We start from the raw sequence: 17,047 nt of genomic DNA on the forward strand, positions 1-17,047 counted from the left end.
ATACAATAATTGATTTTCGTGCTTATTAAAACGACTGACCCCAATTTTTAGCCAGTGTAAAGTATATTCGGCCATTACAACAATTTTAATTTACCGTTATTAGCTTCCACGTTAAACCTACTCACAACCTTTAGCTTAAGTCATTAATTGGTACAAAAAAGCCTTTTGTTTTTGTTTGTGTTTTGTGGGGGATTTTTGGTTTTGGTTTTGGTTTTGTTTGTTTTTGTTTTTTTGGTGTTTTTTGTTGTGTGTGTGTGTGTTTTTTTTGTGTGTTGTTTTTTTGTTTTTTATGAGGTGGGGTGGGGGTGTTACATCACAAACATAAATATGAAGTTCCCAGATCCTAGTCTCAATCCGTAAACAGACACTAAGTTTGGTTAATCTACAAACCTATAACACACTTGGATAAAGTTACATCAGAGTGTGTAACTTTAAAACGGTGAAATACCCTTCAACTAGAGCTCGTCTCCATAACTGTTACTTCTCAGAGGTACTTGCGTTTTTAAAATATGAAAAATATAATTTCATGGTGTTAGAAAAATTCCAGGATGACCAGAAACACTTCTGATGTACGGGAATGGATAATCTAAACAATAAGTAATGTAAGCAATAAATGCGTGATTTCAATGATCACAAAACGGTTTACTAGGGTCAGTCATGTGAATCATAACAAGAGAATGGTGAAGCCGCAGTATTTCCATTTCGGTATTAAAGGCATACTGTCACGGATTTAAGGACCTTATTTCTCTAAAAATTGATAATAAATGAAAATTACATTACATTTTGGAAACCAAATCTAGCTATCGCATCACCTTAATTGAACCATGATGGGGTGAAATCCATGTCAACCCTCTCCGCAATTTTAGTTTTTTAATTATGGACCATTGTCATAATTCAATTATTTGTACAAAATATCCTTAATAAGTAGAATATGGTGGTTACGTAGATAGCTGAATTAACAAAAAGTACATTTAGGGACAGATGCAATATATATTTTGTTCAGGTAATACTTTGTTAGGCCATTTCATAGGTCAGTGGTCTGTGGCAATATGCCTTTAACTATAACTGTCTGATAGGCTTTTTGAAATCCTTTGATGATTACACATAGGTTGATCTCTGTAGTCTTTAAATAACCCATTGGTTTGAAGTTACTTGTTATATGTAGTACTAACTGATAACAACAACTGTGTAAGCAGTATAGTGCAACACGAGGCGCTGTTCAGGCATGAAGGCTGTTAACTGAATAATATTTTGGTCGACCTATGTAGATTTGTTTTAACACAGTACTTTTCAATTGAGAGCACTTCCTAAAATTAGTAGACAAATGACCCTCTCAATTGTATTTTTCACAGAATATATATAGAATTGTATTGAAATGCATGGAATAATTAATGGTGGTGTGTAACCTTAGAGTTAAAACCCATCAACTGTTGAATCCCAAGGGTCGTAAGTTTGATTACAATTAGTCGCGACAACGCTACCTCGTACAGGTTCTGTTGGACTAACTCAATTCCCACTGCCGATAAAGTTAAATTTGTTTCGACTAAAACTGATATAACAAACAGCACATCAACACAGGCGTGGATTCGTGCCCTGGACGGAAGAGCCGGTGAAAGTCGACACCTGCGCCCAGGACAGGCGTGTGCTACAACAGCTTGTTCTGAATGTGCACGTTAAAACTATTGAACTGACCTGACAAGCGTGGATTTAGAATGTTTGCCGGGTGTGTGTGTCTGCTTACAATTGCTTAAAGGCATATTGTACTTTATTCAACCATCTACGTAATCACCATACTTCACTTATTAATGATATTTTGTAAAAATAATTGAATTATGGCAATGGTCCATAATTGTAAAAAACTAACATTGCTGAGGGGTTGACATGGATTTTATTCCATCATGATGTAGTTAAAGTGATGCAATAGCTAGATTTGGTCTGTAAAAAATAATGTAATTTTCATTTATTATTCATTAAAAGAGAAATAAGGTCTTTAAATCTGTGACAGTATGCCTTTAAATAAAAGTTGTATATTAGCGGTGAATGCATAAGTTGTAAGCAGGGGGTGGGTCCGTACACACACACCTGACCTCCTGGATTCGCGCCTACAACACACTCATGGAGTACACCAATAGCAAGTGTTGTACCTCACATTAAATCTAGGTACACGAAAATGGAGTTGTGGGAAGATGTCATATGGTATTTAAGAGATTGGATGACTGTTTTTATTAGTAGCTCATTTTTTCTGCAAATCGCAGTTCCATTTGTTTTTGTACCTTGCACTGATTTCAGCCTCTATCACTAGATAATCTAGCGTATATTTAACGTTTGGCTTTTATTTTCATGTTGATCGTCGATTCATTCATATATTTACCTTTGACACAAAATAGCTGATGTATTCTTCCTGCTGGCCAGCTGTTAAACAATGAGTCATTTAGACTATTGAGTCAGGCGCGGATCCAGCATTTTTAAATAGAGGGGGCCCGGAACACGTTGCTGTTTTGGAAAATAATATGTATTTTGTAATATATTATTTGACCAAAAATAGAGAAGCCCCGCCTGAATCCGATTCTGCTAGTGTATACTGCACAACATGGATGATGATGATGATGATGATGATGATGGTGATGATGATAATGATGATGACGATAGTGATGATGACGTTGATGGAGATGATGATGATGACGACGACGAGGATGATGATGGTGGTGGTGATGATAATGATGATGGTGAAGATGGTGACGATGACCACGACAACGACGACGATGATGACAATGATGATGACGATGATGATGATAACGATAATGATGATGATGATGACAATTGTTATAATTATGGTGATTGTTGTTATCAATACTATTATTACAGTTATTTCTACACGTGGGTTATCATTATTGTTACTAATTAATAAAACAAATACACGCTACACTAGGTGTATTTATTTTATTTATTTACTTTTATTTGTTTGATTATTTGTTTGTTTGTTCATTTATAAATTATTTCTTGATATTTTTATTTATTTTATTTACAGAAGAATACCATGGCTCTGACCTACCTGGTTGCGGTTTTGTCTACTTTCTTTCTGTGGTAAGTCGCACTGGATCATTGATAGAACCCCAAACAACCAGGGTCAAGGTCGCCCAGCATCGAACCTTACTTACGTGACTTGAAATATACGCTGCGCCATGTCCCCCTTCAGCTAACGCCACCTACCATTAGCAATTATGCAAACATTTCCATTAGCTGTTATGCAAACATTTTTAAAAGGTAAAAAAGAAGTTCACTTTTAAAAACAGACGATTTATAACTGCATAGCCAAAATTCAACTGTATACCAAAATATCGATCACTATCCCATCTCAAATGAACACAATGTTGTTTATGGTTTTCATGTTCTGGAATTCATATTTTTGTTAAAAGAAGACTCAAGTCATATATATCTAAAAGAATAATAATTTCATTTGACAAAGTTTAAAGTTTGTCTTGTTTAATGACACCACTAGAGAACATAGATTAATTAATAATTGGCTATTGGATGTCAAACATTTGGTAATTCTGACATATAGTCTTAGATAGGCAACCCGCTACGTATTTCCATTAGAAGCAAGGGATGTTTTATATGCAATTTCGATTCCCACAGACAGAAACGCACATACCACGGCCTTTGACCAGCTGTGGTGCACTGTTAGAACGAGAAAATCCCCATTAAGTTGAATGGATTCACCGAGGTGGTTCGATCCTGCGACGCAAGTACTTCAGTCGAGTACTCAACAGACTGAGAAAAAACCCACAACACCCCCCACCTCACAGCCCCCCCCCCCCCAGCGCACACACAGCACCACCACCATCATCACCACCACCACCAAATAAACAAAAAACAAAAAAACTAAACAAATCAAAATTAACCATAAAAAAAAGAGCAGGGAAACCATTTGTCATTAGTCGATTTCACCACCATCCCCCCCCCCCCCTCACCCCACCCCACCCCCCGCAATTTTTATTATTCACAGCCGAATCCCATTTATATATGCTAGGGTAGGGTGAAAATATATTAATTTATCATAAATTCGAAAACAATTTGCTATATATTCTGTTGTGAAGATCTGCGTCACAAGTTGAAGAATTAAGGCGCAATATGTCCCGGAATCGGCGGTTTACGGCACTGATTTTACTCGGAAGAGCGATCATTTGGCACTCGGTGCCGATCCAAGGAACATTAGTTATATTGCGGCAATTACATCGCAATCAGGACCTTGGAGTTCTCAACCTCCGGGCCAGATGGGAAAGAAAGGAGACCGGTGATTATTACGCTCGCGTCGCGCATGTCTTTGATCATGCGCCGGACGGAGTTCGTCTGTTACATGTGTATATAATGTAATAGAAAGATCCTCAACAAAATGCGAGATGAAGCCTAGTGATAAAGCGCTCGCCTGATGCGCCGTCGATATGAGATCGATCCCCATCGGTGGGCCCGTTGGGCTAATTCTCCTTCCAGCCAGTGCACCACGACTTGTATATATGTATATCAAAGGCCAAGGTATGTGCTGTCATGTCTGTTGGATGGTGCATATAAAAGTCTCATTGCTACTATAGAAAAAGTGTAGCAGGTTTCCTTTCTAAGACTATGTCAAAATTACCAAATCTTTGACATGCAATAGATGATGATAAATAAATCACCGTTCTCTAGTGGTGTCGTTAAACTAAACTAACTTTAACCATCAACACATTCAGTGAACAAACAAGAAGAAGATGTGTTTGTTTAACGACACCACTAGAGCACATTGCTTTATTAATCATCAGCTATTGGATGTCAAACATTTGGTAATTCTGACATATAGTCTTAGAGAGGAAAACCGCTACGTTGTTCCATTAGTAACGAGATATCTTTCATACGCACCAACCCACAGACAGGATAGCACATATCACATTATTTTTTTGTTTTCGAAATCTAGGTTTCATATAGTTCGCTTTCTAATGACCTCAAGCTTTATTATTATGTTTAACAACAACCAAAGTCCACGCTGTATGAGTCTTTTTTATGATGCAAATGCAATAAACTAAGTGATATCCTCTCCTGAAAAAATATTCCTCCATGGAGTTTGGTGCGTTTTGTATTTCCTGAATCCAGATGTTATGTCGATACACAATGCTTCATTAGTAAATATCAAAACCTATTTCTAAAACAAGGCAATACTCTGTAGGACGTTTCAACATAAGTTGGACAGGAAACATAAATTCTGTGTTTCCGGGAACGCGCCGCAAAAATTAGGTTGCGCAAGTTTGCTTTTCCTTTTCTTCATATCTTTTTCTTCATCATCATCATCATCATTATGGGAAGCATCAGCTTCTTCTTCTTCTTCTTCTTCTTCTTTACTATATTCACCCTTACAGGACCAGATAAAATGCTATGTATGTACGCTTTTCACCTACATATTAATACACAATCGAAAAACCCCAAAACATCAACAAAAAAACAAACATCGAAATTTCTTCTTTTTTTTAGTACCGACCCTTTCTTTCCAAGTTGAGACATTGTGTTAGCTTATATTGTATCATAACAACTATGTTAGAATAGTCCAACTACGTTAGAATAGTCCAACTACGTTAGAATAGTCCCATTGAAGAGACTGCCACGGATTCGCTGCCGCTATTATTAGTTTATTACTAACGGATCCATTCAACTGATTGGGTTTTTCTCCTTCCAATCAGTGCACCACAACTGGTCAAAGGCCGTGGTATGTGCTTTCCTATCTGTGGAAAATGCATAATATTATACAACATCCCTTGCTGCATTAGGAAAAATGTAGCCGGTTTCCTCTGATGACTACGAGTCAGAATTACCAAATATTTGACATCCAATAGTCGATGATCAAGTAATCAATGTGCTCTAGTGGTGTCGTTAAACAAAAAGAACTTTAACTTTATGATTAGCCTTTTTGATGACCAAAATTACACATTAAAGATACTTTTCTTGTTTAAAATATCAATGTATGTATAATTTGAGTGATTGTTGTTGTCCTAATGTTTGTGGTAACCCAAAACGGATTTTACCTTCCAATAACAAGTCCGAAAAAATACACGAAGTAAAATGAAAAAGTGAGTGCTACAGACAACGGCACATGGCCGCAAACACATTGTGCATACATATATACAATATATAATTTTAATCTTCAAAAAGACTCTGTTAGACAGAAGCATCTTACAATAGATGTAAACTCAGAACAGTGCCTTTAAGCAGTGAGTAGAAATAATTAGAAAACGGATGGAATTTAGCGAACGAAATCTGACGAACGGGATTTAACGAACGAAATCTGAAAAACGGGATTTAACGAACGGGATTTAACGAACGAAATCTGGCCACAGTCGATTCGTCGAAAGCTTTGAGAGCCGAAGGCAGCTTCTTCGTTGTTTATCATAGGTGATTAAAATCGACACCATTTAATTTTCATCGATTACTGTCAAAACCTTGGTTAGCTTTTTCATTGCTTTTTTTTTCTCCGTTCTCTCCAACCAACTTCCAATTTGTTGGTCTCGAGTACTCGGTGAGAAAGGCATTACGCACCATGGACTGTATTCATCCGCCCACCAACTTTTGCCTGCCAATAAATATCTTTGAAAAAGCAAGAAAACACTACATTTGAATGGCGCCCGTCTCGTTAAGTTTCGATATTAGAGTGCCATTCAGCACTTGCTTGCTGATTTGCAGAAAGCTATAATTGACATCTGATGCCGAAGTTTGTACAAACCAGTTCCGGTCTGTACCTTGTACCGCTGGAAGAGCTACACTTGATTAGATTAGCGTAATAACAGAGCCCGGCCGTTAACGAGAATTCGAAATTGCCACACGTTCAGAAAATTGCTTCAAGTTCATTCGAATATTTTTTTGCGTGCATACCTGATTGTAGAGACGTTTCTCAATCATTTTGCATAATAATAATTATAATAATAATAATAATAGTAATAGTAATAGTAATAGTAATAATAATAATGGTGATCATGATGATGGTATCATGGTCGTGATTGTGATGATGATAAAAAAATACGGCATTAGTAGTGGCAGTAGTAATAGTACTAGTAGTAGTGTGGTATTAATAATAATAATAATAATAATAATAATAATAATAATAATCTAGTAGTTATAGTAACATTATTAGTAGTAGTACAAGTAGTAGTAGTAGTAGTAGAAGTAGTAGTCATAGTAGTAATCGTAATAGTAGTAGTCGTAGCCGTTGTAATTGTTGTTGTAGTACTTGTAGTAGTAGTAGTAGTAGTAGTAGTAGTAGTAATTGTTGTGGTTGCTGCAGTAATAATAGTAGAAGGTAACTACTTAATTATTAAGGATCATGAAACCATATTGATTTGAATCTATTTATTTTATTTTATTATTATCATTATTATTATTATTTTTTACAGTTATGCAAGCGTCAGTTCCAAAGTGCCAGGCCAATACCAGCCATTCGACGACGACGACGACATTATCCAAGACCATGAACTCAGCAACAACGTATTACGACTCCTAGAGAACCCTGACCTTTTACACGGCATCCTCAGAGCAAGACATCAACTCTATGGGGATCTTTCAAACTTACCGGCAAAACGACAGTTCGATTCTATAGCTGGCGACCTCTTCCGAAAACGAAGATACGTAAATTCGTTTGAGGACTCTCCAAAACATCGACAAAAACGATTTCTAGAATCCATAGCCAGCGATTTGATGAAACGCAGTGATGATGGCAAGCCAGAGAAGCGGTTTCTGGAATCTATAGCCAGCGATTTGATGAAACGAGATGATCAACAGAGCCCAAACAAACGATTCTTGGAATCCATCGCCGGAGATCTGATTAAAAGGTCGCACCCTCAGTCGGTCAAGTCTAAACGTTTTCTGGAATCTATAGCTGGCGATTTACTGAAGAGATCGGCACAGCACTCGGGTCCTTCAAAGCGATTCTTAGAGTCCATAGCGGGAGATCTGTTTAAGCGATCTCAGGTATATGCGTCAAGGCAGAGGCGCTTCTTGGAATCCATAGCTGACGATATACTGAAGAGGTCTGGGGAAAATAAAGCAGAGCAGAAGCGATTTCTGGAATCGATTGCTGGTGACCTGTTCAAGAGATCGCAGGGTAAACCCAAAGAAGAAAAGAGATTTCTGGAGTCAATCGCTGATGAACTGATCAAAAGATCACATTCGGAGGGATTACACCAGAAGAGGTTCTTGGAATCCATTGCGGGTGATCTGATCAAGAGGGCGAGCGCTTCTTCGCAGAATCCTCAGAAACGGTTCTTGGAGTCCATAGCGACTGACCTCTTCAAGAGATCTCAGGACAACATTCTCCAAGAGAAGCGCTTCCTGGAGTCCATTGCCGGAGATCTGTTCAAAAGATCTCACTTCGTGCACAGCCAGCAGAAACGATATTTGGAAGGAATCGCCAGCGACTTGTTCAAACGGTCGGATCCTCAGATAAGCCAGCAGAAACGGTTTCTAGAATCTATCGCCGGTGATCTTCTGAAACGGTCAGAGCCACAACAGAAGCGCTTCTTAGAGTCCATTGCCGGAGACTTGCTGAAAAGATCGGATAACGAGCTGAAGGAGCACAAGCGGTTCTTGGAATCGATTGCAGGCGACCTCTTCAAGAAGCGACAACTGGATTCCATTGCAAGCTATCTCTTTAAGAAAGACAACAAAGGAAGCGATCGGTCTGAAGGCAACAGGAATGCAGAGGAAGCGCAATCGAAAGAAATCCAAATCGTTGAATTGGTTAATGAAGCAGGGCATGCTGCATCGGGACAGAAGAACCATCATGACAACGTAGGCCACGTCAACCCACACGGATCTCTTGCCAGTGATGTATCCAAACAGAGAGGATCAAATAAAGCTGTTCTTGCCCAGGTTGGTGCACAGGGGGTCAACAAACGATATCTGGACTCCATTTCGTCTAGTCTAATACGGAAATGACGTTCTACGGCAGGGAACGACGTCACGCTTGTCAGCTATGCTTGACTCGCGTTTGTGATAATGCTGACAGGTACTGACGTTTGTTGTTGTGGAGAAAGCACTAGACATGAGTGACCTAGTGGTGCAACTCAAACTAGAGTTGAGTTTCGGATTATTTTTCGAATGGTGCAGTATGTACTTGTTTTGTTATTTATATTAGCCAATTGACTGCATTAAAACGAGATAAATTATATTGGAATTAGTATGCATTTGGGATTTCGTTTTTATTTACCATTGTCTTCTTCTAGTCTTCTATGGCTTCTTCCTTCTTCGGTAACTCATCTTGTAATTGTGAAATATTGCAACTTGTGGCATTATGCTAATTTACATTGATCATTTCATAGATTTTATAAATTTCGTTATATATATATATAACGAGTGTAGCTGCTAGTGGCAATTATAATCTATTAATCTGATTATAATAATTTATGCAGATTTATTGTGCTTGTAGCCATGTGATTGGTTGCTCTGCAATATGAAAAGTTGTACATAGTTTACGTTGTTTTTATGACGAGCAGTGCATAATTATTCTCTGGACTTTGTCTTGTCACAGATGCCACATTATAATTTATGGTAACAGTTTTGTCATTTTGAAATCTTGAATTTGTTTTATTAATTGCGTATTGTTTTATTTTTTTTTAAAAGGTTTCATTCTTGAAACATCGACTTTCGCTTTATTCGTCGTCGAAAACCGTCTTTGATGTTAGGGTAAGGGTAAGGGAGAAGAATGACCAGAATATATATGGCTGCTTGGACCGGGCCTAAAGCTTTATAGAGTCTTAAAATTTGTGTGGTCTTTTTTAAGTTACGCGAATAAAAGAATAAAAGAAAACGATAGGAGGTTGTGATTTTTTTTTAAGTTACACGACTTCCTCCAGTAAAGCGTGAAGTTAGGGACATTTTAAAAGCTGCGTAAGTTCTTACTACTAAAGGTAAGCGCATAGAGCGTTTTGTTTTACGCGATCTTTTTTAGAGTAAAGCTAGGAGCCAGAAGCATTTTCTAAGTTACGCGACTTCTTGTTAATAAATCTATGAACATTTAAAAAGCTAGGCGAGATTGCGATAGGGGCATTTCAAGTGACTTGTTAGTAAACCATGGTGTTAGAAGCGTTTTAAAGTGACTTGTTAGTAAACCATGGTGTTAGAAGCGTTTTAAAGTGACTTGTTAGTAAACCATGGTGTTAGAAGCGTTTTAAAGTAAAGCTAGAAGCTCTTTTAATTTATACAACTTCTTGTTAATAATACTTACTAGCTGCCTATACCAGGAGTCTCAAAATGTGTTGTTAATGTGGCTACATGTGTAGACATTGATCAATATTTTCATTAAAGTATGTTACCCTCCTTGGCTGTTTTCTTGTATAGCTATTCATGTTGCATGCTACCCCGATCGTCTATTTTGGCAACGATCGGCCACATCACCCACGTAGTAAAACCACTGAATTATTTCCCAATCTAACTACTGCAGCGTGATCCTGGTTCGTGTTGTTCTGTCTGAGAATGTTTATAAACGATTGTAAAGTTTAAAACTTTGTTTTATTTAACGACACCACTAGAGCACGTTGATTTATTAATAATCGGCAATTGGATGTCAAACATTTGGTAATTTTGACATATAGTCTGAGAGAGAGAGAGAGAGCGAGAGAGAGAGAGAGAGAGAGAGAGAGAGAGAGAGAGAGAGAGAGAGAGAGAGAGAGAGAGAGAGGAAATCAGCGATATGTTTCCATTAGTAGTAAGGGATATGTTATATGCACCATCCCACAAACTGGACATCACATACCATGGCCTTTGATATACCTGTCGTGGTGCACTGGTTGGAACGAAAAATGACCCAGTGGGGTCACCAAATGGGATCGATCCCAGACCGATCGAGCATCAGGCGAACACTATGTCCAGCCCCTATATTAAACGATTATATGCAGTTACATCGAATGAGTGGCCCACGTAACGGCTTGCCCCCCCCCCCCCCTTGCATTCTGCATACCACTGGCATGTCCGGGGTGGGGGGAGGTGTAGGGTGTTGGGGGGGGGAGGGGGGGGGGGGTAGCACTCGCGAAACATACCAGTGACTAGTTACCATCGCGTGACAATGATATAAGGCTAGCTAGGCCCCAAAACCATGGACATGTTTAGCCAGCCGTTTTTTTGCTAACGCTTTCTAGACTGGTTTTTACGCTACACGTTAAACAGAATGACTACTTCGGGAACCAGTCAAAATTGTTTCCAAACATTTATAAACAAAAGCGGCTGACTGAACGTCAGAAAACATGCCTAGCTTAATTATATTTCGAACAACCTAAATTTTGTTCCTCCAACACGCTTAAACACTATGTTACAAAAGTAATATATGAAAAAGTAAGCGAAAATATAAAAGAAATAAATCAAATTTACAAAATATACATATATATCTATGTCAAACATATAAAATCATACACACATACATAGTGTGGGTTGGGTCTCCAATATTGTTGCCCCTCACCCCCCCTCCCCCCCCCACCCCCAATATAAAAAAAAATCGGGGCTACGCTTGTGAATGCTATATAGATGCTTAGCATAGTTATCATAATTAATTTTTTAAGCATTTGTTTTGTTTAACGATACCACTAGAACACGTGGATTGATATCATCGGGAACATTTTGGCTAGTATTAGGACAGGACAGCAAATGCCACGGTCTTTAATATGTCAGGGGTGGGGCACTGGTTGGAATGGGAAAAACCCAATCAGAGAATGGGTCCACCAAGGAGGCTCGATCTTGCAATCGAAGCACATCAGGCGACCGCTCTTCCGACAAAGCTAGATCATGCCGCCATAATTGCTTTTGGTCTACCGCCACAAAGTCTAGAGTAATCGATTAGAAAAAGAAGGAAATGGTTTATTTAACGACGCACTCAACACATTTTATTTACGGTTATATGGCGTCGAACATATGGTTAAGGACCACAAAGATATTGAGGGAGGAAACCCGCTGTCGCCACTTCATGGGCTGCTCTTTTCGATTAGCAGGAAGGGATCTTTTATATGCACCATCCCATAGACAGGATAGCACATACCACGACCTTTGATGTACCAGTCGTGCACTGGCTGGAGCAAGGAATAGTCCAAATGGGCCCACTGACGGGGATCGATCCCAAACCGACCGCGCATCAAGCAAACGCTTTACCACTGGCAAGGAGATATGTAATGTACTTATTCCTACAGACACGACAGTACAAACAATAGGCTATTTTGTTTATATGTGAGAATAAGGTTAGAATATGTGTAGTGTTAAAAACAGTCATTTTTCCCCCGAGAGCGCGCTACCAACTGAGTAAGATCACACCCCCACGATTACTTGATGTCTAACATGCGCTTATTGCGACAATTATCAATAGAATGAGAGAAGAAACACGCTGCCGCCACACAGGCCACTTCTACATGAAAGCGTCAAGGGATATTTAGCAGTTTCCCATAGACAGGGCAACACATACCACTACCATTCAGGCACGGCGGAAGCAACTAGACATTGGGCTGACTGAGACTGGAGGGGCTGATTGAGATCGAGGGCTCAAAGCAAACTAGATGTCCTGAAATGCAATTTCTTGCATTCTACGAATAAAATTCACCTCTGCCTTAAGATTTACTACCCATAATATTTTTTATTCAGAATTATTGGAGGGGCTAGAGCCCAACCAGCCCGTCTCCTGCTCCGCCGTGCCTGCCATTGACTAAAGGAAATTAACATTTGTTTAAATACACCAAAGCTGATTTTTAATTATGAAATATTTTATGAGAGAAAGAGAGGAAACCCGCTACCACCACCGATGACATTACATTCCTACGTATGCCGACAAACAGCACGGGATCTTTTATATACCTTTTTACATAGACAGGACAACACATACCACAGCTTTTGATGTACCAGTTGTGAGTTGAAACGAAGACAATTTCATGACCACTAAGGACAGTCTATCCTACAATATATCACTGAGCATCAATCCACCTTTTATGAGAAAGAAAATGTGTCTGCTGTTGTAGCCTCTCTCTTTTCACGATACCCTTTGGGTTTTTTTCGTTTTTTCTTTTTTAGTTAAAAGCGCCTCAGTCTTCAGTTCTCTAGTTTTTCTGTTGGGATTACCTCCACCTGTAGCTCCTGTATGAAGATCCTACCTGGAAAACACAGGATTGGTTTAGATTTGCGAGTTTTCCTTCTCATAAATAAATTGTCTTTGTTGATTGGCTGAGGGGGCAGGACCAAGCCCAGTGGTAAAGCGCTCGCTTGATGCGCGGTAGGTGTGGGATCGATTCCCGTCGGTGGACCCATTGGGCTATTTCTCGTTCCAGCCAGTGTACCACGACTGATATATCAAAGGCCGTGGTATGTGCTATACTGTCTGTGGGAAAGTGCCTATAAAAGATCCCTTGCTGCATTAGAAAAGATGTAGTTGGTTTCCTCTGATGACTACGAGTCAGAATTACCAGATGTCTGACATCCAATAGCCGATGATTTATTAATCAATGTGCTCTAGTGGTATCGTTAAACAAAAACAAACTTCTCTTTTTTTCACGATACCTTTTTCTTTTTTAAATTTGTTAAGAGCGCCTCAGTTTTCACTTCTCTGGTTTTCTGTCGGGATCACCTCCACCTATAGCTCCTGGCCAAAGATCCTACCTGGAATTCACAGGATTGGTTTAGATTTTAGAGTTTTCCTTCTCATAGATAGATTGTTTGTCTGAAATTCTCGACTGTCTGTTTACCCATAGTTAGGACTGCATTACTCCATACGTCATCAGCCCTTCATCTCTGGGGGCCCGGCTGGTTAAAGACTTCCCTAGGTGTTCCATGGGCCACAAGTTCCGAGAGCAGGGGACATTGAGAGAGAACTATGGAGAGGTTAGGTACCGGAGAGATGCGACTTTCGAGCATCTGCCCCCTTTTCATCTTGACAGACTATCCGTCGGCTGCAGCTGAAAGTAAGGTTATAAGCCTAACGCAGAGGTGGATTCAGGAAATATGGGTGTGTGTGGGGGGGGGGGGGGGGGGGGGGGGGGAGGAAAGGCCTCCCACTATTAAAAAGGTCTACCCAATGGACATTAAAAAAGAGCCAGAAATAAGAGGCACTATGAGTAGGACATAGGTCTTATAATGACAACAAACTCAGGGCGGTCCCTGTGTAAACATTAAGAACAAAAGCAATAATAATTTAAAACTTTGAAATGAAATAAATAGAACACAAAATAAGTCTAGATAGAATACTATTGGTCTGTATATATATATATATCTATATATATATCTTCAATATGAACTAGTAATAATCCACCAAAAGTTAATAATGACAACTAATGTTCGGATTTTATTTTATATGTGAGGTAATTTTGAAATTACTTATAGCGAAAGTTCATCGCAACATGTGGTCGGAGAAATTAATGAGAGGAAAACAGCTGCTTAATATAAGCGCGAAAATTAATTTAAACTGAAAATAAATAATAATAAAAATAATTTAAAAAAAGAATAATATAAACATATTTTAAAAAGTAAAAAGATAATAAATACAAAGAATACACACAAAAACCCCCACAATAAAACCCCAACAACAACAACAAAAAACAACCATAAAAGTACAATTCTTCATACATGTACAAAACATGACTCGGTTGAAATGTGAAGAAAAACAATGTTTTAAAAGGAAAAAAAAATCAATGTAATTGACAGCAATGAATGTAAAAGTGATGATTATTTTAAAGTATACAGGTGGCAATAGAGGGCAAGCTGTATGTAATCATCTCCAGTGTAAAACAGGTGTTAAGAACATTATGACGTACACCTACACAAAAACAAGTACCGAACGGTGAACGTCTTACATGAATTGGTTTCTTGAAATAATAGTGTTGGAAGGAAATAAGGGTGAACGCTAACGCTGTCAAGAAATATTGACTGCAACCAAACCTCTCATTATTAGTGTCAGGACGTTAACCGTGTTACCGACATTCAGTTTTACATTACTGACATTCAGTCTCACATTACTATCATTCAGTCTCACATTACTGACATCCAGTCTCACATTACTGACATCGTCTTACATTACTGACATCCAGTCTCACATTACTGATATTCAGTCACACATTACTACTGACATTCAGTCTCACATTACTGACATCCAGTCTCACATTACTGACATCCAGTCTTACATTACTGACATCCAGTCTCACATTACTGATATTCAGTCACACATTACTACTGACATTCAGTTTTACATTACTGACATTCAGTCTCACATTACTGACATTCAGTCTTATATTACTGACATTCAGTCTCACATTACTGACATCCAGTCTCACATTACTGATATTCAGTCTCACATTACTGACATTCAGTCTCACATTACTACTGACATTCAGTCTCACATTACTGACATCCAATCTCATATTACTGACATCCAGTCTCACATTACTGATATTCAGTCTCACATTACTACTGACATTCAGTTTTACATTACTGACATTCAGTCTCACATTACTGACATTCAGTCTCACATTACTGACATTCAGTCTCACATTACTGACATCCAGTCTCACATTACTGATATTCAGTCACACATTACTACTGACATTAAGTTTTACATTACTGACATTAAGTCTCACATTACTGACATTCAGTCTTATATTATTGACATTCAGTCTCACATTACTGACATTCAGTCTCACATTACTGACATTAAGTCTCACATTACTGACATCCAGTCTCACATTACTAACATCCAGTCTCACATTACTGACATTCAATTTGACATTACTGATATTCAGTCTAACATTACTGACATTCAGTCTCACATTACCACTGACATTCAGTCTCACATTACTGACATTCAGTCTCATATTACTGACATTCAGTCTCACATTACTGACATCCAGTCTCACATTACTAACATCCACTGACATCCAGTCTCACATTACTGACATTCATTCAGTTTGACATTACTGATATTCAGTCTCACATTACTGACATTCAGTCTTATATTATTGACATTCAGTCTCACATTACTGACATTCAGTATCAGGTCAATAGAGGGCAAGCTGTATGTAATCACATTCAAACTCACATTATGACGACACCTACACAAAAACAAGTCACGGTGAACGTCTTACATGAATTGGTTTCTTGAAATAATAGTGTTGGAAGGACATAAGGGTGAACGCTAACTGATATTGACTCAAACCTCTCATTATTAGTCTCACATTACTACTGACATTCATTACATTACTGACATTCAGTCTCACATTACTGACATTCAGTCTCACATACTACATGTCTCACATTACTGACATTCAGACATCCAGTTACATTACTGATATTCAGTCACACATTACTACTGACATTCAGTCTCACATTACTGACATTCAGTCTCACATTACTGACATCCAGTCTTACATTACTGACATCCAGTCTCACATTACTGATATTGACATTCAGTTTTACATTACTGACATTCAGTACTGACATTATTACTGACATTCAGTCTCACATTACTGACATCCAGTCTCACATTACTGATATTGTCTCACATTATGACATTCAGTCTCACATTACTGACATTCAGTCTCACATTACTGACATCCAGTCTCACATTACTGACATCCAGTCTCACATTACTGATATCTAGTCTCACATTACTACTGACATTCAGTTTTACATTACTGACATTCAGTCTCACATTACTGACATTCAGTCTCACATTACTGACATTCAGTCTCACATTACTGACATCCAGTCTCACATTACTGATATTCAGTCTCAAGTTTTACATTACTGACATCTCAGTGACATTCAGTCTTATATTATTACTGACATTACTGACATTCAGTCTCACATTACTGACATTCAGTCTCACATTACTGACATCCAGTCTCACATTACTAACATCCAGTCTCACATTACTGACATTCAATATGACATTACTGATATTCAGTCTAACATTACTGACATTCAGTCTCACATTACCACTGACATTCAGTCTCACATTACTGACATTCAGTCTCACATTACTGACATTCAGTCTCACATTACTGACATCCAGTCTCACATT

General features: G+C 38.4%; 1 protein-coding gene across 1 annotated transcript in view; it reads left to right on the plus strand.

Moving 5' to 3' along the window:
* Nucleotides 1-10,329, plus strand: part of LOC121369507 — a 44,274-nt gene extending 33,945 nt beyond the window's left edge. The window contains exons 2-3 of the mRNA XM_041494617.1: nt 3,029-3,084; nt 7,410-10,329. Coding sequence (XP_041350551.1) covers nt 3,038-3,084; nt 7,410-8,949 — 1,587 coding nt within the window. The 5' untranslated portion in view covers nt 3,029-3,037 and the 3' untranslated portion in view covers nt 8,950-10,329. The remainder of the gene's footprint in view (nt 1-3,028; nt 3,085-7,409) is intronic.
* Nucleotides 10,330-17,047: the final 6,718 nt, after the last annotated feature.

Source organism: Gigantopelta aegis, chromosome 1 (genome assembly GCF_016097555.1).
Source record: "Gigantopelta aegis isolate Gae_Host chromosome 1, Gae_host_genome, whole genome shotgun sequence".
NCBI classification, from domain to species: domain Eukaryota; kingdom Metazoa; phylum Mollusca; class Gastropoda; order Neomphalida; family Peltospiridae; genus Gigantopelta; species Gigantopelta aegis.